Consider the following 26,854-nt stretch of genomic DNA (forward strand, 5'->3'; position numbering starts at 1 on the left):
GTTCCTGTTTTATGGGAGTTACATAAATGTCTGATTACTTGAATTAAACATTAGTCACTGTTATTCACAGTGAGTCTGTTTTTAAACTTTGTGGAACCATCAGCCAGGCTGTGACTGGGGGCAGCTTTTGTTTCCTCTTTTCACCCATTTTTTGTTTTTGTGTATCAGCTAATCTTGTGCTAAAAATGGAAAAGCAAATTTTCTCTTGGTCCAGGATGTGATTATACTACAGGAGATTTTTTTAATGTTGTGACCTGACACATGTACAAACCTAATTTACTGTAATACACCTAGGATACACACTTTTGGAGCTTATCGGTATACTGTCTACCAAATTCAGACCCTGATATATACTTTTTTTCTTCTTGACGTCTTCTTATATTTTTTACCCATGCAGATGCACAACATTTCACAGTTATTTTTTCAAGATTGCAGATTTACAGAAAAGAAAAATGTAAAATGGTTTTAACAAGGATTGCACTACTTGGATGTGTTCTTTGAGACATTTTGTAGCTTTCTTAAAGGCCTGCCCTATTTACATGTTGATCTGGATATAAAAAAAAAGAAGATTCCTGTACATTTTGTTTTCATGACTACAAACGTAAGACTACTGCCTTGGTATGGAGTGAGTTTGAGTATACGTGCAGTAGTATTGGTTGGTGAAACAGCTGCTTTCCAGATGTCAGTGCATGGTTGGCATCATATGGCCTCAGTGATACCTACAGACAAGACAACAACAGCGACAGTTTGTCTTTTTGTTCCAGCTGCACAGGTTGAGTCCAACAGTTTCCAGCAGCCGCTCCTCCTTTGTCTTTTCTTTGAAACAGTGTGATTTCACACACACACACACACACACATCAGTCTATCTCTGACACAGGCAGAAGTCAAACCAAGAGTCAGCTTCCTCTATTCCTGTCATTTTATGACCTCAACATTATAACAAGGAGACAGAAAAGGAAGTGAAATAAGGCCACTGAGCAAAAGTTCAAAGCGATGATTCTTGACCACATGGAAGTGAAAAATGTAATGATTAAAATGGACAACTGTTTGACTATTTATTGACTAATAGTTCAATACAATCACACAGGAAGTTTACTGAAATGGCACACAGATGTCAGCAGAGGGAGAAACAGACAACACCATATTAAAGATGTTTTTTTTTTTTATCTCTTCTCAAATCCACGTCTAACACCATAAACCATTTGTTAACAAATATAACTTCTGCCAAATGTTCAGATTATTTTTTCAAACCTTTGTATAAAAGAATTTCCCTACGGGGATTGATAAAGTAATTCTGATTCTGATTTCCGGATGTGGAGAGATGATTCAGCAGTGAGCCCAAATAGTTATTTTGGAAAATGGATTATTATTGGTAGAGATAATGTGGTGAATCATGAGACGTGAATCATGTCACAATGCGGTTGAAACATCGCCATATACAGGCCTGGCATATGTACTACAGGGACCGGAGTCGTATTTAAATTTGCTCTTAGACGCAGATTTTGTTTGTGGGCTGTTCCTTCAGATATGCATGTGTACAAATGGAAACCCGCGTGAATACGCCCATAAAATGCATCTAAACTATGCCTAAATGTCTTCTTATTAACGAGTCTTCGTCACCTTCATCCTCCTGCAACTTCAATGCACCGCAATCAGTGTTTTTCCGGTGTACTTACGTCACATAGAGGCGACAGAACAGGCAAAGAAAAAGAAAAACAAACAAACAAAACGGTAGCGGCGTGTGACGTCAGACGCCGAAAAAGTTTGCTTTTAAAAGCCACAAGTGTACGAAGGTTTAGCTAAATGACGGCTCGACCTGGTCCGGATGGAGATTCAGAGAGAAACGGTAAGATACGTTGGGTTTTTATTCCTACTGTTTTGACTCACTGTATAAATTTAGCTAAATAGCTAAGACTTCACCTAAAGTTGAAGAAACGTTTTTATGTATTTGTTGTTTTGCTGAAACAACAAAAAATGTTTTAATGTATTTGTTGTTTTGCTGAAACAACAAAATGGCTGACCTGATCAAAATGTTTTTACTCATTGAATCATATTCGTTCCATTTTAGTGTTTAAAGTACAAGTTCAGTGTCTTCTACATTAAATTTCTAGTAGAAACTACTTATGTTACTAAACTGTATAAACTGAACTTGCATTCATTAAAATGAACAGATTCGTTGGGAGTTCTGCGCACGGAGACCAGGTCGAAGTTGTCCAGTGTCAGAGTACACACCTGAAACTGAAAGACAAGGTAAGAGTCAAACATGGGATTTTATTTAATAGGTAGTAGTTAATAAATAGTAGTAGTTATTTGACAAATGTGCTAACTTCACAGCCTAACATGACTCTTCTCTGACTTGGGTTTATTTTCAGATTGGTCATCCTGAAGATCTTCAACACAGTAAGGAGCACTGTTTTTTAATTGTTATTGCTACTCAAACATATTGTTTCTCACCTCTGAGGACAACGTTAGCTCAGATTGAACTACAAAGATGCCTTGTTTTGGCTGGTGTCTAGTTATGGGTACAGTGCCATTATTGCGCCTCCTCCTGGCTGTGGTGCCTGCCTGTCTCCTGTCCTTTATTATGCAGTGTGGCCCTTAACTAGTCTAGTTATTTATATTCTAGTTCACTGGCAGTTTATATAATTGAACATTTCATAATTTTGTGTCGTCATCTTTGCGGTCCTACAATTTTGAACATTGCGATCATTAGCCTAGTGCATGGCTGGACCAGCGGCTTCCTTTCATTTTTGAATGAAGGGATTGACCTGTCTTCATTTCCTCCTCCTCTGTAACTTAAGATTAAGGAATTAAAAAAAGACAAAATGTTCACCTTTGTTTTTCATGAAACTTGATGGCTTCAGTGTTGGTCACGTCTGCTGTTATAGATGTGATCTCACCCGTTTACTAAAAAAAGTCACAAAATAAGATACCGCTGCTGCAGGAGCTCCGCCTCCTCAGAGGTCGGGCCGATGGTGGGTGTCCCTTATTTTCATTACTGGAAGGTTGCAACCTTAGCTGTACAATATTTATAACAGAAGCATCCTGGTCTAAACACAGTCAGCAAAATAAAACAGTTCTAATGTCCACGTCAAGTTATTTTATAACATTATTTTACTGCATTCTCTGGTTAACACGGGTTTAGTCATTTATGAGTCAAAGACGAATCACAGCCTAAAAAAAAACTCCCAGGAAGTCGGATCCCAAGAGACGCATAAACAAATGCCTGAAAAGAAATGTTTTATTTAAACCTAAATCACAGAGGTTTGTCATAGTCATCAGGACAACACAGTCACTCTTTAATCATCTGTTTTGAAATGTTTCACACAAATACAACTACAGGAACACAGCATGTCAACTGATGCATTTATTGTTGATCTAGATAAATGGTTTAATTTCATCTTTTGATCCCACTCAAAGGCTTGTTTTTAATCTTCTGACATCTGTAACTAGTCCTGTCTGACTCAGTCTTTTGTAGAAACATCAAGGCACTGTGTGCAGGACAACTTAAATTTGACTATAATAGCGTGTCAGAAATACACTCAGCAGAGGATCCAGGGCAGACTGTGGGACAACAGGGCCCTCGCCACAGATGTGTGAAGTCCTCCTTCATCTTCCTGTCAGACTGAGAAAACCCAGACTAAAAAGAAATACAGAAACGTAAAACAACTCTGTCCCAGGAGGAAAAAAACAACAAAGACATAATGTGCCGGTTTGAGGTAGAATTCAACAATGGCAGTAATGATATATTAATTATGTTCAACCAACTGTGAACCTTCGTCAGAAACTCCGTTGTTAAAACCAGTCTGGACACACACTGAGCGTCTGAAACAGCAAAACACTTCCACAACAAAAATATCTGCTGCCCCTTATTATCTGTCACTCTACTGTAAACTCATGTGTCCTTTTTAGGATCCTGTAGGGATGATGAAACTGGTTTTCCAGTGCTCTGATTGGCCTGTCGTTGGACTGTTTGCACTTCTCAGAAAGCTGACAGAAAACTTGAAAGTGTGTGCTCTGCACACATCAGGTCAAAATAGTGCAAAAGGAATGCACAGACCTTTGCAACGAGCGAAACCTCACCAACGCCCAGTGTCAAGTCTTCTGGAATATTCCGGTCTTTATTACTTCCAGTTGACCATAAAAATAATAATTAAAAACCAAAGCCTTCATTTAATATGTTTGTAGTTTTGAAATTCTGATCAGCATTTGTCACAGACACATTAACACATGTTAAACACAAATCAACACATAATACAAACAGCAAATAAAGACTCACTGTGTAAAATTTGTGAGACACTGTGAGATTTTAAGACTTGAACAAACTATAAGTCAGAAAATTCAAAGACATGTTTTACCATTTATATATTTATAAGTTGTTATTCCTATATGTCTTGAAACTTTTTGATGTTCTCCTTCATGCTTGAATAAAAAAAGTGAGGTGAAAAATTTCTAACTAAAACTTTACCACTAGATGTCACTACACTCAACACAATGTCATGTTTTATGACCAGGGACAACCAATAAGCAGATCAGGATCTGGCAGTAGATCACAGAGGGAGTGCTGGGAGACCATGAGCAATTAAAATAAAACAAATAAAACCCAAGTGTTATTCTGTAGTAGTGACCATATACTGTAAGAATTAAATCACATTGTGCCATAAAGCTACATGCATTTAATCAGTCCCACAATATAATGTATAAATGAAGCATGGTTAGCTTATTTGAGTAAAGATGAATTGAATTTTCACTGTAGGTAGATCATGTTAGTCTGGTCCTTGTCCCCTCGAGCCCCCGGTTTAGACCTTCACAGTTTTCTGTTTGTTTCAATGTTGTAAACCTCACAAGGGTTACCTGAAAAACCTTGAAGCTTAAAAATGTACAGACTTACAGAGAAAGTAAAAACTTGACTGGTAGACCAAGTTCACACTTTGACTTCTGAATCTAAGAAAGGGTTGAGTCTATTCCTCGTCCTCGTCCTCCGTGATCTTTACCTTCACTCTGTGCCAGGCGTTACTCAGGACTCCCCTCAGGTTCCAGATGGGGGCCACGGTGTCTGGCTGTGTGTTGTAACTATCGTCCACTGCCTTGCAAATGATTTCCAGTTCCTGGGTTTCTGGAGGAATAGGCACCGTCACCTCCCACAGCTTCCAGGCCCAGGCTCGACCTGGTGGAGGTGAGGGTTGGGGTTCCTGCCCCCTGTCACTTGTCCTCAGTTGGGCCACCCGCCATGTTTTTCCTCCATCTAAAGAAACATCCACACGTACCACCTCTCTGCCACCACCGCTCCAGGCGTAGCCTTCCACCGTCACCTCTTCTTCTGAGCGATCGATCACAGCACCCTCTGCTGGTGTGGTAATGGCAGACTGGATGGGCAGCTCCTGAATGGATGGGGCAGACTTGAAGTCAACTGTGTCCCAGTCTGTACCAGGTGAGAAGCCCTTGTAGTCGTTCTGCTGCCAGTGGCTGCTGCTCTCCTCGGAGCTCACTATGATCCTACCTAACCATTTGACATTACGTGCCCCTACCGTACCTGGTACCACCACACGTACAGGAAAGCCGTGGTCGGCAGGGATGTCCTCACCGTTCATTTCGTAAGCCAGCAGCACGTCCCCGTCCTCACTAACTGCCTTGTTCAGAGGGATGGAAGCTCCGTACGAGCTGCCCGTTACATCTTTGTCCATGCCGTCGAACTGAACATGTCGAGCCCACTGGGCCACGTCTGGGCTGTAGCCAGCTGCTAGCAGCACATCCCTGAGTTTAGCTCCGCTCCATGTGGCGTTGCTGATGGCAGCGATGCCCCAGTTCAGTCCCTTCACCTGCTTCACTTTATTCATCTCCGAGCGGCGGTTCCCTGCACACTGCAGTGTGGCGGTGATGGTGTGTTTGGGGAATTTAGTCTTCAGGTCTTCTAAGGAGAGCGTCAGCACTCCTGCAGGCAGTCCCTCCACATGGAGTCGGTACGTTGCTGGATCCACCTGAGGAACAGGCAGATGGTTCCTCTTGAAGAAGATAGCAGAGGGAGTGATGTAGCTGTCAGAGAGGAGCTCAGGAGGAGGCTCAGCGTTGAAAGGTTTGAGGTTGTTGATGTGGAGGACAGGGTGTCGCTCTGGGTCAGTGGAGTACGGGTCAGATGATTTAACAGCATCCTGCTTCTTCTGGTCTTCTGCACGGAGTTCGCCAACCTTGTATCAAACAAGAACACAACATTTTAAAAAACCCAAAACTTTACTTTACTGCTAAATAGTATTTCTCCTGTTTAATAAAACAATGATACAGAAATGATAAAAAATGATACAGAAAACAAAGCTCCATCGTTTAGGACATAAAATAGGGAATGTTCACATCAGCCACTAGAGGGCGCAAAGGTCACTCGACCTTTGTTTAATATTCCGGGATTTTTTTTATGTATTGGTCTAAACCAAAGAAACTGAAACAGAATCAGTCAAAGGGTGTTAAATTACAGTTTAGCATTAGTAATGTTTAGCATTTTTCTGAACACATTTTCCTACACTATCCTTTGCTTTTAATCTTTGCTTGTCGCAGCACTACATCTGCTGAGCGGGGTGTCAGTATTCACTATCTTATCTATGGCTAAGGTTGAAGAATAATCAGCAGTTCAGATTAGGAGAACGGTTGTAACCTGTTGTAAACTTCTGATTAGCTCAAGTTCAACTTCATGCAGATGCAAAACTGAAAGAGATCGTGGACATTTACGGGTTTTAGTGCAGGTCGGAGTTGGATAAGATTTGTTTCTGGTTTGACCAGGTCCAGACTGAACAGCTTAGCAGCTGAATGTGTCACTGTAGTGTAACTCATGTAATTATGACTTTTTTATATTTATTAAGAAAAATAACTTTGTTTATTAACTGTTTATAATTCAAGTCTGGAATTATGTTTAGAATGTGTTTTCTACCTAAAGAGAAGAAGTCAAAACATTCCAGTGGTGAGAACTAAATGTCAACTGCAATTTTTTGCATTCATTAATCTACATATCTAGTCTCCATATCTACATTATAGATATGTCTACCATATCTACATTACTGTGTAGATATGGTAGACTTATGATCTTTGTGATGGACTGTTTTCTGCACTGCATTTTAAGGAGGGGTAGAAATCTTTCTGTAAATATCGGTAATAATTTGTGCGAGAATTCAATTTGGGGGAAAAAAAAGGTTGCATTAATCGTCCCAGAAGTAGTAATTATGATATTATCATGTTGACATGAAGGAGTGACTTTTGACAGAACTGCCAAAGAAATATATATACATAGAGAAAAGTGCAATTTGTCCACAAACTGATGACACAACAACACATGGTGATGTACTGTCCATTTTCTATAGAAGAATCTATTGTTCCACAAACTGATGACACAACAGTCCATTTTCTATAGAAGAATCTATTGTTTTTGTATAATTAATTCATTATCATTTAATCAGAGGCTTCAGTGACTATGATGTATGTTGGGCTGTTATATGTATTTTACTCAGGATATATATTTTTTCTTTTTCTGTTTGTTTTTATGCTTAGATTCATATTACTTCACATTTTTTACTTTATTTATTTACTTTAAATAAATTGGTTTCCCTTTCAGGGAGCAGAATATTTGCTATTCAGATTAAATATGGTAAGTTTTTAGATAAGTCAGAGCACATCAATTCGCAGTATATCAACTATTAACAACATAGGAGATGAGTATTGTAGCAGTAGATACTCATTCACTCAGGTCAAAAACTACAGTGTCAGTTATTGTAAACCCACCAACCTTGTATTCTGAAAGAATCTCCAGCACATGCTCCTGGTTGTGTACAGCATACATAGCCCAAAAGGGTTCAATAGCCCCACCTGCTGCCAACATGATTTTATCTCCACCCGGGTGCTTGTTCACAAACTCTGTGATGTCATAGACGCCACCTTTGTAAGTCACCCACACGCCGTCCTCCAGGGAGCGGTGCTTGGTGACCTCCACCTGGCTGAAGACGGGGAGAGGGGAGGTCTGCTCTGTGGGCTGCCGTCTGCTGCTGTCTGCCCGCTGTGGCTGCAGGAGGACGCAGAAAAACACCAGAGTTACAAACTCACAAATACATGTGTGGAACAGTCATGGGAGAATCCGACCAATCGCAGTGAGGTCGGTCAGTGGTCGCTGTAATTGGCTGACCACTGCAGAGACTCTTTATACTGGCCAAGACAGATTTAAATTTATATAAAAAAAATGTACTGACACCTAATGTTGTACATTCAGTTGAATTCACCAGGTAGAAAATGATTAAACAGCTTCATAAACTGATCGTATTTCTGTCCAACCTTGTGCTGGTGGAGGCCGTAGGCCAGGACAGCCCCTGTACCAGCCAGCAGACCTGCCAGCCCATGGATCCAGCTGGAACCATGGGAGTTCTGGTATGTTCTCTGGTCATCACCGCCATCACCACGGCCGCCGCTGCTGCTGCTGCTCCAGAGACGAGCTGCACACACAGCAGGCATTAGCAGGTGCCTGAAAAAGGCAAAACAGTTGAATGTAATTTTAGGAAACAACTAAGAAGAAGGTCCAGTCATTCCACCTGTCATACATTGAAATTCAAAATAATGACAGACATTATTTCTTTGACCTTTTTGACGATGCTTCTCACAACAGGTTCAACTGTTTCTTTTTATTACACACATCATTAGTTTGGACTGCAGTCATCTGGTGCTCCCCTATGGTGAGTTAGTGTTTCCTTCCATTAGTTATAAAGTGTATGAGTCTGTCTGTGATCACATGGTGTCACAGTCTGATGTTGACATAAGGGATAAGAGCCGTTGATTTTTTTAGTACCTTTACAAATTGTGTTGAATGACTAATAAAATAGATTAAGTTTTAGTGACTTTTTTTGCGGATCCGTCCTTACACTGAACATCAGATAACCCCGTGGTGATAGTTTTATCCGTTCTTGTACCTGTGACAGTTTGAAGGAGCAGCTCCAGTCAGGCTGAGACAGCGTCTGAGAAGCAGCATGGCAATGAATGAAGGTTCTGAAAATAAGAAATACGGCATTATTTCACAGTGGGACAGCCACAGACTGTTAACTGGAAAAGACTTCTTGAGGGGAAAAAAGACACAGCAGAATCACAGTAGTAAACTCCCGGCCTGTGGGCCACTTCTGGCCTGCGATCCCCCCAAATCCCCCACAACGTTATGTCAATAAGTATTTAATTTCTATTTTTTTGTGTGTGTTAACTTATTTATTGTAAATGCATTGAGGGAAAGAACGTAAAAGTATCGAATGTTTTCTCGCTCGTTGACGTCACAGCTAAGAGCAAACAGCGCCCTCTTTGTAGAATTTCTATTGCAATGATTTCACATCTAAAAGTAAATAAAGCCGTAGTTCTGCAGGTTCCAAAAACCCTTGGGACAAGGGTGTGCTTTTCAGGAAAAGTGATCCTGTTTATAACGCTGAGCTGTTGAACACTACGACCTCCTGCTCTGACCAACCAGCTGAGGGGGAGGGACCAGGGCTGAGTTGAGCTGCATCACCCTCTTTTTACCAACATGGTGTTACACTAGTCAACACAGATGGATCATTCACCACCAAATTAGAAATAAAAACTATTAATATTCATTAGAAGATAAGATAAAAAACAAGATTTAAGCGCCTTTACAGTCAACTGAACTTAAATGATAAAGTTGGAAATTATTAATTTTGAAAAACATACTTTAATAAACTTTAATCTATTAATGGTCAATCATTAACTTTTTACAAATGGGAACAGGAAAAAAAGACCAAACTAAAAATATGCGTAGAATAAACTGACCAATAGATCCGCCCTGATTTATTTTTTCTCCCAAAGGTCATAATGTTTTTATTACCAGAAGCTGAGTCCTTACCACCTGACACTCTTGACATTTTTATATATTTTTTTTTTTTGTGGCTGCTGCCATAACTGTGAGGGCGTTGAGCAACATTTTTTTGGGTGTGCGTCATTAACTCAAAGCCAGTTGTCAAGCTGCAAGTAAATGAAACAAGCTCTTTTCCTGCAGATGTATGTAGAGCATAGATTAAAACTGCATGAGATTGTTAAAATAAACTGTTAAATTCAACCGACTCTTTCCTGGTTGGTGCAGAGGCTGAGGTCAAGAAACAGTTAGAATCCTGGGCTGTTTCAGTTTAAATCCTTCGTCAGCAGAGGCTGAGGTCAAGAAGCAGTTAGAATCCTGGGCTGTTTCAGTTTTTAGCGCCGACTTTGTTTGTTTATAGTCACTTTCATTATTTAAGGAGGGGTGGAGACCGGAGGTCAAGTCTAACGCACATGTTATCTCAGGAAGCACACATCGAACTGTTCACTTGATTAATCACCACTTTTTTGCAGCTCTAATTATTAGGAGATAAATAGGACTTCTCGAGGTAATTTTCTAAAGAGTGCTTTTTTTTGTTTTTAACTTTCAGTAAAGATCAAGGCACAGTGTAAATTTCTCATTTCTCATCAGTAATATCTTCTAAGTAAAATATTTCGATACGATTAAAAAAAACATTTATACAAGTTTTTTTTAGAGAAATGACTATCATCTCAACAAAAATCACATGAGGAGGATGCAGTGCCGTAAACGTGTCTTCATATTTTGCTACGTTTTGTTTTTCGTCCGATTCACCAGAAACATGGATGAAGTTAGATAACATCATAATCGGTGTCAACGTTACCATCCTGGGGTAAATTAGCTAACACCCCAGTTAGCGGAGCCTTCGTGTGACCTCACGTTTCCCCCTCACTCTCTCCGTCATGTTCATCAACGGGAGCGATTTACCGTACACTCCCTGTTTCTAGGTCTAAACGGCAGAAAAGTCACTTACTTCAGCCGGTCTCCCTCAGTCTGTGTGGAACCACACTTCTTATCCCGGACCAACACAAGCACCCCGGACTGTACAGTATAAACGGCAGCCGTGGCAGTAGCAGCAGTTGCTGTTTTCTTTTACGTAGCACAGCGATGACGCGTTCATTGACCGCGAGGCGTTCAAGTCTACCTCCGAACGATCGGAGTCACTGTTCATTAAATGTTGTTTACTCTGTCTTTGACGACTTCGGCCAGTGATGTCCTCCGAGTTAACACGGAGTGTTTGGAAAATTTCTTCACTCAGTATTAAGTTCTAGGAAAACACACAAAAGAACGTGTTGTTTGTCCTGTGGACTAATGTAAACATAGGCTAACGTACACTTACAACATAGTGACGTGTTATGCTCCTCATGTTTCCAGAAAAAAGTTTAGTGTGACATACTTATACACCAGAGCAACACAAACTACTAAAAAAACAAAACAAACAAAAAACGTCTTTTTGACCACTGAATACATTTAGCCACAATAAACAGCTATAATTGAGTTATAAATATACTTTGCAAGAAATTATATGATTGATTACACCTGACCAGGAAGGATTTTCTTTCTTTTTATGGGGTTTCCAGAAGGAAACTGGTGACTTTATTAGCAGTATTACGTAATGAACAAATAGAGAACAAGATACAGTCTCCACAGGTTTAAATTTAAATGTTTTATAAATTAATAAAATGTTAATAACCGTGTTGTAATGCATAGGTATCCAACAATAAATGGATGAGTTTCTTCAGCTCCTTTTTTAAGGATCACCAACTATACAGCAGATACAGTTTGTTTTAGGATGACATGAAGAAGCGCTCACTGTGAAGAATCATTAACCATGTACCTCTGTCCTTTAGTCTGGTTAATCTTTTAGATTGATCGTTCTTTCACGCAATATAGTTTGAGGCACAGGAGCTCAACCGCTGTTTAAACTCTTATCTTTATGAGTTGTCTGACTTTAACCACTGAAAATATTCCACATATAGTCAAAGGACTGTTTTAGATCACCTCACACTCGTCATTGATCCTTCTCTATTGTTTTCGCAATAGAAATTTTGGATAAGGGTCAAAGGCCAAAGGAACAAATCAGTCAGAAAAAAACAATGTCCTATTATTTTCTTGGCATTTTTAGCATGAATGACTCAGTCTGATCCATTGCAGTAGGTTGGTTGTTTTGTGTACAAAAAAGACACAGTATTTACAAGTTCAGTATTTTAAGAAATGTTTACTGCAGGATTTAAATACAATATTCTTAAAAATGTGAAAAACACAACTCTATTCCGGAACTATCTACACAACATAGATTTGACCAAAAACATTTACAAACATTAGCCTTCAACGTATTCTTCCCAAAACAACATGGTTGTCATCAGTGCGGTGTTGGTTTTAAGAACAACTTCAGTTGTTAGTAGTTGCACCACACAGAACGACCGGCTGGTCCTCTCCCTCAGTATGTATGCGTTTGTGAGCTTGAATGCGGACGTTCACTGCTGTGTCATCTTGGCCGCTTCAGCTTTTATTAATGAGATGAGTTCCAAGTTGATGAGAAAAACAAAGCGAAGACCTGCGATCTGAAGACACACAGTGTGGTTTGTTAGCATCCTGTTTTAGCCCCAAACTACAGCACTTTAAAAAAAGTTTCATATTCACCTCTACCACTGAGTTATTATTGAGTTTCCACTTGTTTCCAGACAGGACTGGTCTGCCATCTATGTAAATGGGCCGTCTGCCCTCGTTGGCAATGAAAAAGTCTCCGTTATTCTTTAATTTGATGATTCCTGTGAACACAAAGAATACCTCCAAAACCTTTAATAAATGTTATGGTTTAAAAAAAAGCATTTTTTTAAAAAAATATGTTCAATATTTGTCTTTGAGTTATGGTTTAAAAAAAGCATTTTTTTAAAAAATATGTTCAATATTTGTCTTTGAATAATATTTACTGAACAAACTATAATGTATGTTCTACCTGATCTAAGAGGACACTAGTAAAAAACCTTATTTGTTGAATTACTTACACTTTATTTTTAGTGACCTAAGAAAATTATAGTGTAACAGCCTGAATGTATTTTAAACTAAACTCACCTTGTTTTCTTGAAATTTTCCATGCGGGTCCCTCCAGTGAAAGATCAACATCTATCTGTTTGTCCTTGGTTGCCCTTCCTAACGTAATCTGTGTGAATGAAAATACAAAATCTCAAATAGTGAGTTATTTAGAATGATAAAGTTTACACATGTTCCCAGGCCACTGAGTACACATGGTCCAACATCGACCTTTAATTTGACTCTCCTCGACAGCGGATACTCACTTCTCGTGATCTCATCAGATAGCGAACCATTCGTCCTCGGAGTGCTGCCAGTGTTTGGTTGTCAAAGTCGGGCATGCTCATGCCTGAAGTCAGAGAAACAAGGCAACACAGCAGAATTTTAGAAATCACTTGAACAATATCTTGAAAAGACTGAGCCTGGAGCAGTCAGCATTTTTGGTGCTTGACAAGTGTAATGTAACGCACCTGTGATGCTGTCAACAAGAACCTGCCACCGAGGCAACTCCTGCTCTAACTGTCTGATCTCCTTTTTCTGGTGACGATCAGAAATCATCAACTCTGGTAAAGCAGAACAATTTATGAACATATCACTGTGAGATAGTATGATCTGTACTCTAACTCCACTGAGACTTCACTTATGTCTGTTTGTGAACAGATGAACCACGTAGGACTATATTTTAAACTTGCAAGATAAATAAGTTAATAAGATGTACTGATGTTACTGATTGCTTACCGTGTTCTAAAACCTCATCCCGGCTTTCTCTGTGTGAGAAAAATAATCAGATCAAAATACAAGCAAAAAGATAGTAAGCAGAACATTTTGACCTGAATTTAGAAAAAAATCAGACTTTTTGAGACAACAGATCTGGCCTATTTCTAAAAAAAATGTGTGGGGAAAAGTTGCACAATACAAAGTTCCTGCAGTTCCTCATATTTGGTGACCTCTTCTGGTCAACTTGAACCATTGCAGCCGCCTGAAATTGCTTCGAACCACTGTCACTTTTTAGGTGAACCTCTTGTACGTTCACCTGATATTGTCATCTATTGTTATTCAATTTTTATCGTAAAACTACGACTCATCATCCAACATATGTACAGGCAATGACAAAAAATACAACCTCCTTTTGTTAAACAGATAAAATGTGAAAGACTCTTACTTTAACTTCACATCATCCACCATCTGCTCAGCATCAGAAAAGTTTAGAACCTGGTCACCTTTAGGAAGAGGCTGCACTGCAACACACAATCAACAAAACACTTGAACGCCATTGAAATGTTTTAGCTCAAAAATAACAGAATTCCCTAACAGTATTTCACTTTCAGGCAAAGACAATAACTGTAGTTTATTCTCCACCTATTAATAGATTCTTGAAGAAGTTACTTTGAAGAAGAAACTACAACTACTTAGCAAGATAATGCAGTATCTGTCATGTACCATGTCTGTCAGTTAGGCACCTGTAGTAAACCAAACAAAATACAACCCTCAAATGGAAGAATTAAACTTTACAGGCAGTTAAACTCACCACTCTGATCGTCCAAAAGGTAATACTGCTTTAGTAGCTGCCAGTGCACCAGTAGGCTCTTGGCGGAACGTGATGGATGAAAGACACCAGGATGTTTGCTCAGCATCTCTTGGAACACGTCCAGTTTGGGCTGACTGGTCTGTCCAATGGCAAATGTGTCATAAGAATGTTATTAAGTGCAATGTTATGGGCTGGTTAAATGTGTTGTAGTATAGCTAATTTACATACTGAACCAATCTTGGCCAGTAGTGCCTCCTCGGTCTGATTGAAGAGGGATTTGCTTTGAATTGCTGCAATGGCCTCTGGGTGAAGCTGCCGCATAGCCTGCCATGCAAGCCTAAGAGCACATAAGACACAGATCAGGACATCATAAAAAAAGAGGGAGTCAAAATGTGGCAAAGATTAAAAAAATGTCCGGCTCTTACTTTGAGATGACAGGGTCATACAGCAGGGCATACCATCTCTCTTTAATGTCACGTAAAGTGAAACGGGAGCTAAACTTCACCCCCAGATGAACACAGGTTAGATCTGTGGTCTGGAGAAAGATGCAGCGTACATAATAAAGGGATTTGACTTTTAATAATAAAATTGAATGATTAATAAGTATAACAAGTAAGTTGTATGTTTTTCCAGATCTAACCTGTAGCACAGCATTTATTAGCAGCAGATCATCTGTGGGCTTCCATCTTCCCAGGTCTTTAGTAATATGCAGCGGTTGCTTGCTTTTTTTGACTCTTTTGGTGATAGGTGCAGGGTTTATTACCATAGCAATAGGTGGCGTGAGAGTAGTTCCTGACTTGGCAATCTGGTAGATGGATAAAAATAAAAAAAGTCACACCCAGGTAGGTTGTATAGCCTTCATTTTTTCCCCACATGGGAAATATGAACGTAAAGGTCAAACATACCTTTTTTTTCTCACCAGACGATAGTTCACTTCCTGAACACCGAACAGGCTCCATGACAGGAGGGCCTTTAACTCTAGTAGATGATTTGACAAGACTGCTTTCCACAAGCTCATCGTCAAACTTCTTCCTCTTTATTGACCTGAGAAAACATTTTAACAATGCATGTATAATGTGAATACTCATTTGTTTACATAGTATGGTGAGCAGAGCATGTGAGCAGGGATGGTATGTAGAATGTAAGATGGAGTTTTATTCAAGTGTGCTGATTGTGCTGTGTTGATCTCCAGCTTGCACTGTGTGTCTGATGCATGTCCATGCTCACAGTTATTACAATTATGGGGTGGAATTTCAGCCGAACACTAAAATGCAACCTATTGAGATCTGTAGAAGGCAAAAGTTTTGTAAAGAATTCCAGCTGGGAAAATTTCAAACCTGGAGGAACTTCTGCGTTTGGGGACACCACTGCTGCCAAATGCTTGTGTTGCTGTCCTTTTTACATCTTTTACTCCAAGTGATTCCTCATCCTCTGACCGACTCTGAGCACCAGCGACTGCCATGGATGCACCAACCACAGGGTCACCTGCCTGCATCTGTTTAGATATAACATGACAGGCATCAGGGAACATTTTTGACTACAATTAAATATTATAACAAAACTTTAACATGATGTACAGTTACATGTGATCCCTGCTCCAAATAGCAAGCCATTGCAATGAGATACAGAAGAGGGGGGGTACAGCTAGTAAACATTATTTGACCAAGCCATATAGTTAAAGCACACAGTCAGTTTGGAAGTGGAGAAAATTCTGAAATAATAACTCGGATTTATACATAACTCTCAATAAGCCATGTATAAAATAAAATAAAATTTAAAAGCAGGCAAACACAATTACTCGCGGCCTTTGTTTACGTCTAACGCTAGCCACAGTTATGGCGTCAGTTACCAATATTAACTGCGATATAAACAGCAGGCGTAACGGGCATTTAACAGTGAATCCGCCGAAACACTACTGGGCTGCAGTAGTGAGTTATAAGTACAAAATTTTGAATGACTATAAATCATTTCGGTTGTGTTCACCAGTTAGCAGTAGCCTAGCTATTACAGCGCTCAGACAACCTGCCAAGATAACCCGTTAGCAAGCTAAAGCTAAGACCAAACGGTTTAATTGACTGACCTTTTTTCTTGTTGTTATATACACGTGTTCCTTTCCAAACTGTTAACCATAGACTGTAGTCTAATCGTGCTTTTAACATGTATAGATGTGTGTACCGACTGGCTAGTTGCAGTTAACAAACGGATATTAGCATTAGCATGACTGCTGTTTTTTTTTCTTTTTTGCTGCGATGTTTGATATGATATTCAGCGCCCCCTGTTGGACTGGAGTTTATCTGACACCACGTTGTGACATTAGATCCACATTAATTGCGCTGATTATTTGTGTGTTTATCGTTTGATTTGATTTATCTATCACATATTTTAAAAATAATTGTGTAGTGTGTGTATGTAAACCACTAATTTCTCTTCAGTGAGACTCGTACAGGAAACAAATCAAGCCAACCTGTGACATTGTCACTCTGGTATTGCGGTCATTCAAATTATTCAAACAATCAGCGTTACTTTTTAAGCACTTTCCTAATGCTGACAATCAGATGAATGGTTACAATTTAAAATAATAGGATTCGTTCCCAATAAGATACAGTAAATGTCATGGAAACTCAGTCAGCAGAGATTAACTGAGATAAACCTTATTTAGAAAACGTTTAAGGTAATGTCACTTAAAGCAAAAGGCATGTTATAAAATTCTATACCCTAAACCCCTGTGAAACACTACAAGAAAAATCCTCTGGTTATAATATACTTACACTTAATCACCACTTAAATCCACAAGATGCTGATTTAAAAAGGATTTACATCTCTTGTGGTAAGGCTAAAATATCAACTTTAGTTTTATGTTACTACAAGTCAAAATCATTATGCCTAAAGTAAACATTAAAGTAAATTAAGTAACTGTGGTAATGAAAAATGTATCTTAACTTTCTTGTAACACCAAAAATATATTTTATAAGTTTTCTTCTGTCGCTAACAGAATACTATTTAAAACTGCAAAACCAAAAAATGTGCTGCAAATACCACAAAATATCTATAGAGATACAAAGCTGCTCAATTTACATATTTTGCATCTAAACTGAATAGTATATTAAAAAAAGAAAAAAAGAAATGACCTTCAGCTGCTGCACCCCAGCTTAAACTTTGTCCACATGTCACACAGGAACTTTGACACTCAGCTTCTTAGAAATGCCTGTTGCCTACGTGCCAAATGGTTGTTTCGATTGTGTTAACACCAAAACTAATGTGTTGGCCAGTAATGACTCTTAAGATCCAATGATTGACGTTATATATACTGTGTATATATATATATAGTCACCGTTACCAGAACTTGTCTGATTTATTAAACATTTTTTATTAAATCATAGATTTTTTTAGTTTTAGTTGTCATACACATCCACAAGAGGCGCTACAGATTTTAAGTGGTTTAAGGGTTAAGTGCACAGAACAGGTGTCATGTCAACCATACAATAAACATATATTACAGATGTCACAAACTGGGGTTAAATAAAACCATCAAACATGCTCAATTCAAGGTCATTTTACTGACATTTTCGATAAAAGTTTCTACATGTGTTAAATTAAAATAAATACAAAAGCTGGACAGGTTTAAAAATATTCAGTACATCACCTACAGCTCTAAATGTAAAGAGTAAAAGCAGATACTAGATATTAGGTCGTGTCTTCAGCACAGAGCATTGAATCATGGCATTACAATAGGGTTTCAAAGAAAATACAGACAAGTACAAAGCCTGAGTGCAGAGAAGCTTACTTTTGAGATTTCAGACATAATATTTGTTCCAAAAAAATGGAATCAGTTCAAGAGCTGCCGTCGTATTGAAAGGAATCACACACTATGAGATTGTCATGCACCTGTGATCATCACACTCAACTTTATAATCAGTAGTCAATCTTTATAGTAGCCTTAACAGGAAAACACCTCTATATTTCACCAAAATTGAACAACAACAGAACAGAAAAAACATTATTATTATTATTATTATGATTACACATATTTAGAAATGGATATCACAGAAAATCTGAGCTCTTGATCCAACATAAGAAGGGGATTCTGTAAAAAAAAGCTTCACATACTGATACACTGTACATATTGCATTACATTCGATGAAGTGCAGCATTGACTTGCTTGTGGCCTCCGTCCAAATGCATAAGTGCTAATGGTGATTTCATTAAAAGAGGACGTACAGTGTGACGTTTGGAGTAACAACATGTTCTCATGAAAAGCTGTAGCGGTGTGTCATCACACACGGTCGTCTCTCTGCTCGTTCGCCTGTACGGTGGAAGTAGAGACAAAAAAATAAAAGCGCTTTGGTCTCAGTTGTGCTGGAGGGTGAAGGTCTACGCTGATGATTAGCCACTGTCTACAGCAGACTCCAGGGAACCTGTGATAACACGGTCTGTGTGCTGCCCCGACACTCATGTTCAGATTCATGTTACTGTTCAGCTACGTGCAGTAGGTCATCGCTCCATAAACTGGAGGCTAATGACATTTTCAGGGACCAGAAGTGTTCGTGTCATGGGCTTCACAGAAACTCCTTCTGGATCAGGCTTCACCTCAAACTCTATCAGGATCTAATGAGAGCAGAAACAGAGAAGAGATCCAACATTGTTAGTTTGTGTATGAAGGATTGTAATATTAAAAAATAGAAATAATTAACGTGTGTTCCATTTATATTTATTGTATTAAATGTCTGTAATCAAGCTGACTAGCCAACTCACCCTGGCGATGGCAAGATACAGCTCCAGCTCGGCGATCCTCCGACCTATGCAGCTGCGTTTTCCCACCCCGAACGGCACTGAGGCGTACGGGTGATGAGTCTGGTCCTTGTTCAACCAGCGGTGAGGCTGGAATTCATCTGGATTCGTGAACACCGCAGGGTCACGCGATGTTGCAAAGTGGCAGAGCGTTATCAGAGTCTGGATGGGAAGAGTTCAGAGATAGATGTGGGTAATACTGAAAGGCAAAATAGTAATATTTAGTTTATGTACAACGTACGGCCCTCGCCCATTTACTCACATTTTTTGGAAGGAGGTAACCTCCCACTGAGATTTCTTTCTCTGTATTCACCCTGGCATTTGCAGGAATGACAGGATACAACCTGAAAAATCAAATCATTCCTTAGTCCTGCAGAAAAAAACAAACAAAAATGTTTTTTTCACTCAGTAGCAGGGAGCTCTTGATGTGTACCTGAGAACTTCTTTGACGACGGCTTTCAGCAGAGGCATGTGGGCCACATCTGCTGCCTCGGCCACCCTGCGACCCTGCAGTACCGCCAACACTTCACTGCGGAGTGAGGCCTGGACCTCAGGGTGACGGGACAGCTCGTACAAGGACCAGGACAACGTGCTGGAGATCTGAAATGGCAGGGTGGAAATGTTCAGAGAACGGATGTAGGACATATAATAAAGTAGAAGCTGAAGGACTCGTTCTCACTGTGTCCACTCCTGCAAGCAGCAGCTCGGTGACGTTGCTGTAGACAGTTTTAATGGGCATGCTGGTCTGGGACAGGTAGTAGGTGAGGTAGCGCCCCTCCACCTTCTCTCCACGGGCGAGTTTCTCCGCTTCAGTTTTCAGCCGCTGGTCAATGTGACCTTTTGCTGCAGGAACAGAAATCAATGACCGTTATTACAGCGCGAACAATTTTGTAGCACGTTGTATTCCACTTCTTGTTATGTAAATAATCATTTTTAAAAAATCATCATTAAATCTCAAACCAGAAGAGAAACCGTACCAAATGTGACCTACCAAATTCAAACATGAAGTCCCAGCACTGGCAGAAGACGCTCCAGGGTTTAGGGAGGAGCCGGTGCAGCCAGCTGGGCATGGCCATTGTGAGCAGCGTCATCACAAACATGGTGTTGATGGACTGAATGAAACGTTCCGTCTCCTCAGGAACCACCTGATCCAGGCAACCGATTCTGGATTCAAACAACACAGAGGAAATGCCTGTAGGAAAACACAGAACAAACCCTTGATTACCATGTGCTTTAATGTCATCGGGTTGAGATCTTTAACAAAACACGTGGTGGATTTTGTGTCTGTCAAGTTGTTATGGCAGAGAGAATGCTGTGGAGGCGCTATTTCTGCAGAGCAAGCTTAGATACAAATGAAAGAAAGACATTCTTTGGAAGAAGAGTTTTAGGGGACGCAGTAATGTATATGTGTGTGTGTGTGTGTGTGTGTGTGAGAGAGCGTACCACATTTCAAACTTGGAAAAAACAACCTCCCAGCTGCCAATACAGTTTAATGAATTATAATTACTGTGACCCTCCGACATCAGATGTTTCATCAGGCGGCTGCTGATTCACAGCCACTACGTCCCAGATGTTAGCATGACTAGTGATTAATGTCTTAATGTGGTGCATCCAGGACTCATGTGCGGCTGTTACATTAATTGGCAGGAGGCAAAACCAGATGTTGTTTTTCCATCAACTCCATCTTTAATAATGTTGATATTAAAGACTGTACATCGTCGTTTGAATATAAAAGTTTGGCTTTATAGATGTGTATTGACTGGACTCCACCTATTATTCTATATTATTATTTATTTATCTGAGTAAAGCCCCATTTTGTGTCTCGCCTCATGCCAGTGACACTGGTCACTGTTTACATGGTGTGTTGCGTCCCGTTGCGTTCCTTACCCTCAAGGCCAAAGCGGTAAAACTCGCTGGCGATATCAGTGACGAGGCCCTGCGGGTTTCTGCTGAAGCGCAGTTTGGCAATGAGGTCACTGACCACGCTGTTGAGGGTTTCGTCATAAACCTCCACCGCCTTCGGCCGCAGCATGTGCTTCCCCAGAAGACTTCTTACCGTCTGCCACTCCTCCCCCTCGCTGAGAACACACATTCAAGAATGACATGATTTTTTTTATCTTTTAAATTGCACATTTTTATCACTTAATGGTTTTAAAAAGGTGCAGGAAATTTGCATTCACACAAAGAATACATCAATTTGTGCAAGCAATTTGTAAACATTGGTAAAGCCACAGTGAAAGAAAAGCAAGAAACCACTAGGGGGCACTCCACTGGATACACAGTACACTTCTTTGCCATTTAAGGACAACAATACAGCCAAAGTCTTCAGACACTCCATTGAATTCAATTGACATTGAATCCTGATTTTATTGACATTTTACCCAATGTCCCTCCGTCACTGAAATTAGGGTGTGTACAATAATAAAACTCTCAGTTATATTTTGTCATGAGATGCAATTGTCATTTATTAGTGTTCAGAGATAAAGGAAATACTAGTGGTGAAGATTATGGAGGAGTGACAGGATGATTTTTTTTTTTATAAACTGCAGGCTAGGGAGATAAACCGACCACAACATTCCTACATACTGTACCTTTAACACAACTAAAGGACAAAAAAAAAGGAATTAAGCAAGAATCACTCACGATGTCAAGAGTCCATAGTGATGTCCCCTGAGTTTCCTGTAGTCCTTCCAGGACGAGAGGTCGGAGCGCATGGGGTGTTGGCCCTCCTGCCTCAGTACCTGCTCGATCAGCACTGGATCGGCCACGTGAACAGTCAGGATGGGGCCGAAGCTGGCCTTCCACATGGGACCGTAGCGGTTCACGCCTTCCAACTGTGACACGAGACAAGAAAAGTCAGAGTTTGACAGAACCCTGCAGGCTCCAAGATGACCAGCAATCATTGTTTTGACCTGTTAGAATCAAAGACTGGTTGACATCTAATCTCTGAATATGTAGAGAAAAAGCAATTGTCTGAATAATTATAAATCAAACATATTTCACTTGAGATTTATAATTGGATCTTTTCTAATTTCACAGAAAATACAGTTTCACCCTGTGAGGTCTTTCTGATGTAGTTTGCGCTGTTCACCTGAGTTATGTTTGAACAAGTCTGTGTGTGACATCACATCGAGTCTGAAAGTTAATTATCTCACAGCATGGAAAATGAAATGGAAACAAGAATTGGATTTTTTTTTTAGTGAAGCAGAAAACATTTCTTTCTGACTGGTGAAGCAGACGTCTGCCTATGTATACACACTGTTTGGTGAGTGATGGGAGCAGAGGAGATATTTACATATTTATAAGTAATTGAATTCAATTGGAATTTGATCAGGGCTTCAACTGGCCCCGTTAATCAAGTTCATCAGCAAAGCTTTGGTTTAGACAGGGGTTTTTTTCCCTCCCTTCTTTCTTCAAACATAGATAACATCTTTGAAATGTTGTTAATGTGCAAAGTATTAACATGTCAAAGGTGTTATCTGTTCGATATATGTCATAGAAATATATCCCTGTGGTATATAAAAGATGCACAACAACATTTGAATCTTCCTTTCCAGACTTTAAAGTAGCAAAAATAAAAGCACAACAACATTTGAATTTTCCTTTCCAGACTTTAAAGTAGCAAAAACTTTTTTTTATTTTATTTTTGAAATCCTTACAGGCAAAAAAAGGCACTAACAAAGACATGGTTCTATGACGTTGAGTTTGTTCAATCCACCTGGTTTGTGCACTTTTGTTATGTTGATCACTGATGTTTAACATGCACAGCCTGATGCAGTTTGTCGGTTCCACCTTGAAGAAAGTCCCTCAACCTGAGCCACTTTACCTGTAAGTCGTGCAGCCTCGACAGCCCCCGTTTAGCGAACAGGTCCCAGGCAAAGCTGCCCACGGACGGTCCAGGCATGTCCTGCAGGGTCTTCAGCCCGGGCAGCTTGTGACCGTGCGCGGTGGACGCTGCGCCCTCGGCACATCTCTCCATCCACTTGAGCACAGGGGCGGCGCTGCGGCCGGACACTCTCTGAGCTTGCTGCAGCATCCTTCTTGCAAAGGTCATGGAGCGGTGGCCGGGCGCGGCGTCTTTGGAGGTCGTGGCTCATTTTGATTTCTCCGACTGGAGGTTGTATTTATAACGCGCGACCTGCTGCCCAAACCTGCGGAGATAAAGCCGTATATTTTCCCATTCTGGGGCCAATCATGGGAGTAATTCTTCGTAGGCTCCTCCCCTCGCGGATGAGACTGAGAGGGCGTGCCCCGCGAGAGAGGTGTGTCCAATCAGAGGCCCGCGCTGAGACCATCCCAGAGACGGGACACGTGTAGGTCCTGAATTAAAGAAAAGAATCTATAGGATCAGCGCAGCTTTATCTCTGCACCTGTGAAGCCCTTTGCTCTGTGACAGCCCCGCAGCTGACACACACACACACACACACACACACACACACAGAGAGTGGTCACGCACTTGGGTATGTAACGTCTTGTGTACTTAAACGTCTCAGCATTAAGGCCAGTGTTATTATAGATCTTCTTTATCTCACAGGGGGAAAAAAGCAGGTCTGTTTGACAGAGATAAAAAAAAAAAAAAACGGCTGGAGGTTAGATTCTCCCCAAACAGAAGCTCTTGTCTGAAAGTTGCCAGTTTGATTCCTGGTGGGAACTATTTGTTGTGCCTGTGTTTGGACTTTGCCTGTTCTTTCACTGTGTGCATGGATTTTCTCCAACATTAAACACAACGTAATAATTACTTTCCTATATATGAAAGAGAAAGGAAGAAGTAGTTATAAATACTTATTACTTTTTAATACTTGTAGTTTTACCAAGACAAAAAAAAAGGTCTTGTGTGAAAAACTCGCGGCCCGTACGAACATTAAACTTTGATATCGAGCAGGGCCACGAGTTTGCATGCGCAGGCTGCAAATGACCTGTGGGCCACGAGTTTGAGACCCCTGTTCTAAAGTGACCGTAGATATGAGTTTGAGTATGAATGGTTGTTTGTCTCCATACAGTTTGTGGTGGACTGTACACACTGAAGAACGTAGTTTCCTTTTTTTTATTTTTAGGATGCCTTTTATCAGGGGTTTGCCAGAATACGAGTCTAAATAGTTTCCACGCCGGATGCCCTTCCAAATGCCGTGCCAAATGGGTGGGTTTCCAACCCGAAACCTTTGCATAGCACAGGGAATCTTATGACTATTTATACAGTACAGTCTAGTCTTTCCCCACCACAGTAGATCATGAAGTAGTCCAATCCCCAGCAGAGATTTCTCACCTTTTTTTTTTACTACTAAGGATTTCTTTTTTTGTTTTGCACGTACCATTTACACGCTGCACGGAACCTGAATCTGCCAACATCTGTGTGCACCAGCAGACTGGCCCCGTGTTAAATGTACAGACACTATAGTCTAAAATAAGAACTGTGATGTGAGAAAATAAACTGGAAAAGAAGAATCAGTGTCGTTAGCAGGGCAGCTGCGGTTACAGTAGAACCAGATCTTTTGCTGACTTAGTGAGTTTCAGAGCGAGAGAGAAAATCCTGACCTGATTTGAATTGGACTGGAAGCGGTCCAAAGCTCCGTGTGTGGACTGTGAAGTAACAAGCCCAGGGCTGTACTCAGAATCTGCTCTGACATTTGCTCCCACTTTTCAAATATAGCCCACCGGAAATCTTAGAGCTGCCAGTAACAGAGAAACGGAGGATTAAGTGGCAACGGTGGAGGCCCCAGGAGAAGGCCCCTGCACTGCAGCACAATCAGTCTGCAGCGCCTCGATGGAACTATGGATTTACACTTATACTCTATATTTTATTTATCTTTAAAATGTAGTTAAACACATTTACGGCTTTGGTTGTGATGTGTAAAGGACATTTGAAATAGGTTTATTTTTGTGATTTTTTTTAACCAATGACAACAGTACAGCAATATAAACTACACAGCAAATATATTTTAAGTCATGACATGCACAACTGCATGGAGCAAATTTAAAATAAAACACCATGTCACTATGTTCAAATAACTGTAAACTAGTTTTAATAACGACAAATCTGTGAAACAGTGGTCGGTGCTCTTGCCTTACCTGTGACCTGCTGAATGTGGTTTAAAAATCTGAATGGACTTTTAAGTTTAACAGACTTAGTGCTTTATTTAAGTGTGAAATGCTGTGTTTCTCTATATTTGACCCCGTAGTTGATTGATGCGTGTGGCCCCTGCCCCCTGACCCACATGACTACTGTGATTATCTCTAACTCCCTGCCCGACACTGAGAAAAAAAAATAGGATTAAGTGATAGAATAAATTAAATTTAAATCACAGATTAAACAGATTATTAATTTGATTATCTGCAGGCGGTAAAATGATCTCGATGTGAATAACAAACAACATATTTACCTCTCGCTTCAGTAAGCCCTTCTAGATGGAAAGGAATAATAATAATGCCTGTTGTTGATGGGTGGACTGTGGTGTGATTGACAGCTTGGTGACAGTTGGTAACACACAGCTTTGACGAGTTGTTTTTGTCCTTTATCTTTTGTCCTCCTGTTGTGATGTTTTGTTTTTGCCTCCCTCCATATTTATCTTTTGTCCTCCTGTTGTGATGTTGTGTCTTCCGCAGACAGGAAGTGATTTTTTGACTGACGGATTGTCCTAACGGACTGACTTCTGTGGTGGTACCGGTACTGGTCCGCAGCCCAGTGGTTGGGGACCTTTTTTTCTGGTGACCCATATTTTAAAAGTCACAAACCTTCACGACCCAAGTCAATAGACATTATTCGTAAACTCCTGGGAAACATGACGTGAGACAACCAAAAAAAAAAATCTCGACCCACCTGAGGGTCGCGACCCAGTCTTTGGGAAACAATGGTTTACAGCATCAGTTTTACATCTTTTCTAATAGAAAATGTCATAATGTAATGAAACAGTTCAAATAAATCACAAAAAAACAACCCATAATTAATTGACATTAAGTTTCCTGAATGGTCTTACACATGTTTGAATGAGCCTCTGATTTATCATTAGTATAAACACTGACTCAATTTTTGATGTAGACGTGAGGCCTTTATTTACCCTCTGGGTCTTATACTGTGTTTGTTAATCTTACGGTAATCCCTGTGGAAATATTAACCATTGATTATTCTCTTAGCCTCCTATTACCCCAGTACTATGTCATAACCATTTAAATAAGTTATGACCACAATATGTCAGCCAAACGCTATAATCGTAAAGGTGAAAGAAATATGGCTCGGCGCCTGAAAATAAGCCCAGCGGCTGACAAAAGGCACTTCTGTAAATGACATATTGGCTTTTCTTCCTTCTACTTACAATGCAGCACGGGGCGACGGCACGGCAGTGTGTTATTTACACGGCGGTGAGGGCTGGAGTTACCCACCGGTACCAGACTGTGTGGTTCAGACGCCGTCATTAAGCGGCTGCACCGAGCATCGCTCAGTCTAACGCGGATTCTGAGAAGTTTCTTTCACAGAAGTTCTTTCATCGTTAACGTTACACATGCATCCTGTCTGATGCCAGGTCAAAGGTCATGTCCGGCACCAAACGTGACACTGTGATTCGTGAACACCCAGTGGGTGTTCATCTACTCCTTCATCTTCTCCTCCCCCCCCTTCTCTCGCCGAAGCTCTCACCGGTCTGGAAGGTACAGACTGTCAAAAA

The 26,854-nt window shown here is 40.3% G+C and overlaps 3 protein-coding genes and 1 long non-coding RNA gene across 7 annotated transcripts in view; 1 reads left to right on the forward strand and 3 right to left on the reverse strand.

Annotated features, from left to right (window-relative positions):
• Positions 1-19: 19 nt before the first annotated feature.
• LOC103386045 (uncharacterized) overlaps positions 20-26,854 on the forward strand; it is a 51,188-nt gene continuing 24,353 nt past the window's right edge. For all 3 annotated transcript variants that reach the window (XR_003051130.1, XR_003051129.1, XR_003051131.1), the window contains exons 1-3: positions 20-1,846; positions 2,172-2,250; positions 2,373-2,400. This is a non-coding gene — a long non-coding RNA (uncharacterized LOC103386045). The remainder of the gene's footprint in view (positions 1,847-2,171; positions 2,251-2,372; positions 2,401-26,854) is intronic.
• On the reverse strand, positions 3,224-11,216 carry suox (sulfite oxidase). Of its 2 annotated transcripts, none has more exons than XM_008320126.3 (5): positions 10,824-11,216; positions 8,934-9,009; positions 8,305-8,491; positions 7,766-8,038; positions 3,224-6,185 (listed from the first exon to the last, which is right to left on the reverse strand). In XM_008320126.3, exons 2-5 carry the CDS (start codon positions 8,990-8,992, stop codon positions 4,962-4,964), a joined length of 1,743 nt encoding a protein of 580 aa, XP_008318348.1. In that variant the 5' UTR covers positions 8,993-9,009; positions 10,824-11,216; the 3' UTR covers positions 3,224-4,961. The 2 variants fall into 2 exon arrangements, with proteins under 2 accessions (XP_008318348.1, XP_024915991.1); XM_025060223.1 differs by lacking the exon at positions 10,824-11,216 and adding an exon at positions 10,081-10,099.
• mcrs1 (microspherule protein 1) lies at positions 11,404-16,679 on the reverse strand. Its single transcript, XM_008320127.3, has 14 exons — positions 16,492-16,679; positions 15,749-15,906; positions 15,317-15,455; positions 15,052-15,216; positions 14,837-14,946; positions 14,640-14,748; positions 14,412-14,550; positions 14,046-14,121; positions 13,622-13,650; positions 13,354-13,446; positions 13,150-13,232; positions 12,926-13,013; positions 12,494-12,621; positions 11,404-12,414 (listed from the first exon to the last, which is right to left on the reverse strand). Exons 2-14 carry the CDS (start codon positions 15,904-15,906, stop codon positions 12,328-12,330), a joined length of 1,404 nt encoding a protein of 467 aa, XP_008318349.1. The 5' UTR covers positions 16,492-16,679; the 3' UTR covers positions 11,404-12,327.
• On the reverse strand, positions 17,758-23,380 carry cyp27b1 (cytochrome P450, family 27, subfamily B, polypeptide 1). Its single transcript, XM_008320128.3, has 9 exons — positions 23,026-23,380; positions 21,843-22,033; positions 21,087-21,277; positions 20,191-20,391; positions 19,879-20,042; positions 19,633-19,799; positions 19,462-19,543; positions 19,164-19,361; positions 17,758-19,016 (listed from the first exon to the last, which is right to left on the reverse strand). The coding sequence occupies exons 1-9, from the start codon at positions 23,251-23,253 to the stop codon at positions 18,903-18,905; spliced, it is 1,536 nt and encodes a 511-aa protein (XP_008318350.1). The 5' UTR covers positions 23,254-23,380; the 3' UTR covers positions 17,758-18,902.

Source organism: Cynoglossus semilaevis, chromosome 11, assembly GCF_000523025.1.
Source record: "Cynoglossus semilaevis isolate Cse_v1.0 chromosome 11, Cse_v1.0, whole genome shotgun sequence".
Lineage (NCBI taxonomy): Eukaryota > Metazoa > Chordata > Actinopteri > Pleuronectiformes > Cynoglossidae > Cynoglossus > Cynoglossus semilaevis.

Bases quoted from the DNA above. Each gene is read 5' to 3' on its own strand.
- cyp27b1 (XM_008320128.3), bottom strand. From the start codon at position 23,253: ATGACCTTTGCAAGAAGGATGCTGCAGCAAGCTCAGAGAGTGTCCGGC. The intron at 21,278-21,842 runs GTGAGTGATTCT...GTGTGTTCTCAG, and splicing joins CACTATGGACTCTTGACATC to CGAGGGGGAGGAGTGGCAGA. The intron at 20,043-20,190 runs GTAGGTCACATT...CTGTTCCTGCAG, and splicing joins GGACTTCATGTTTGAATTTG to CAAAAGGTCACATTGACCAG.
- suox (XM_008320126.3), bottom strand. From the start codon at position 8,992: ATGCTGCTTCTCAGACGCTGTCTCAGCCTGACTGGAGCTGCTCCTTCA. The intron at 8,492-8,933 runs GTACAAGAACGG...TGCCTTTTTCAG, and splicing joins GCTCCTTCAAACTGTCACAG to GCACCTGCTAATGCCTGCTG. The intron at 6,186-7,765 runs GTTGGTGGGTTT...GTTTGATACAAG, and splicing joins AGATTCTTTCAGAATACAAG to GTTGGCGAACTCCGTGCAGA.
- mcrs1 (XM_008320127.3), bottom strand. From the start codon at position 15,906: ATGCAGGCAGGTGACCCTGTGGTTGGTGCATCCATGGCAGTCGCTGGT. The intron at 14,551-14,639 runs GTATGTAAATTA...GCCATTGGACAG, and splicing joins TACTGGCCAAGATTGGTTCA to ACCAGTCAGCCCAAACTGGA. The intron at 13,651-14,045 runs GTAAGAGTCTTT...TTTCTCACACAG, and splicing joins GTGGATGATGTGAAGTTAAA to AGAAAGCCGGGATGAGGTTT.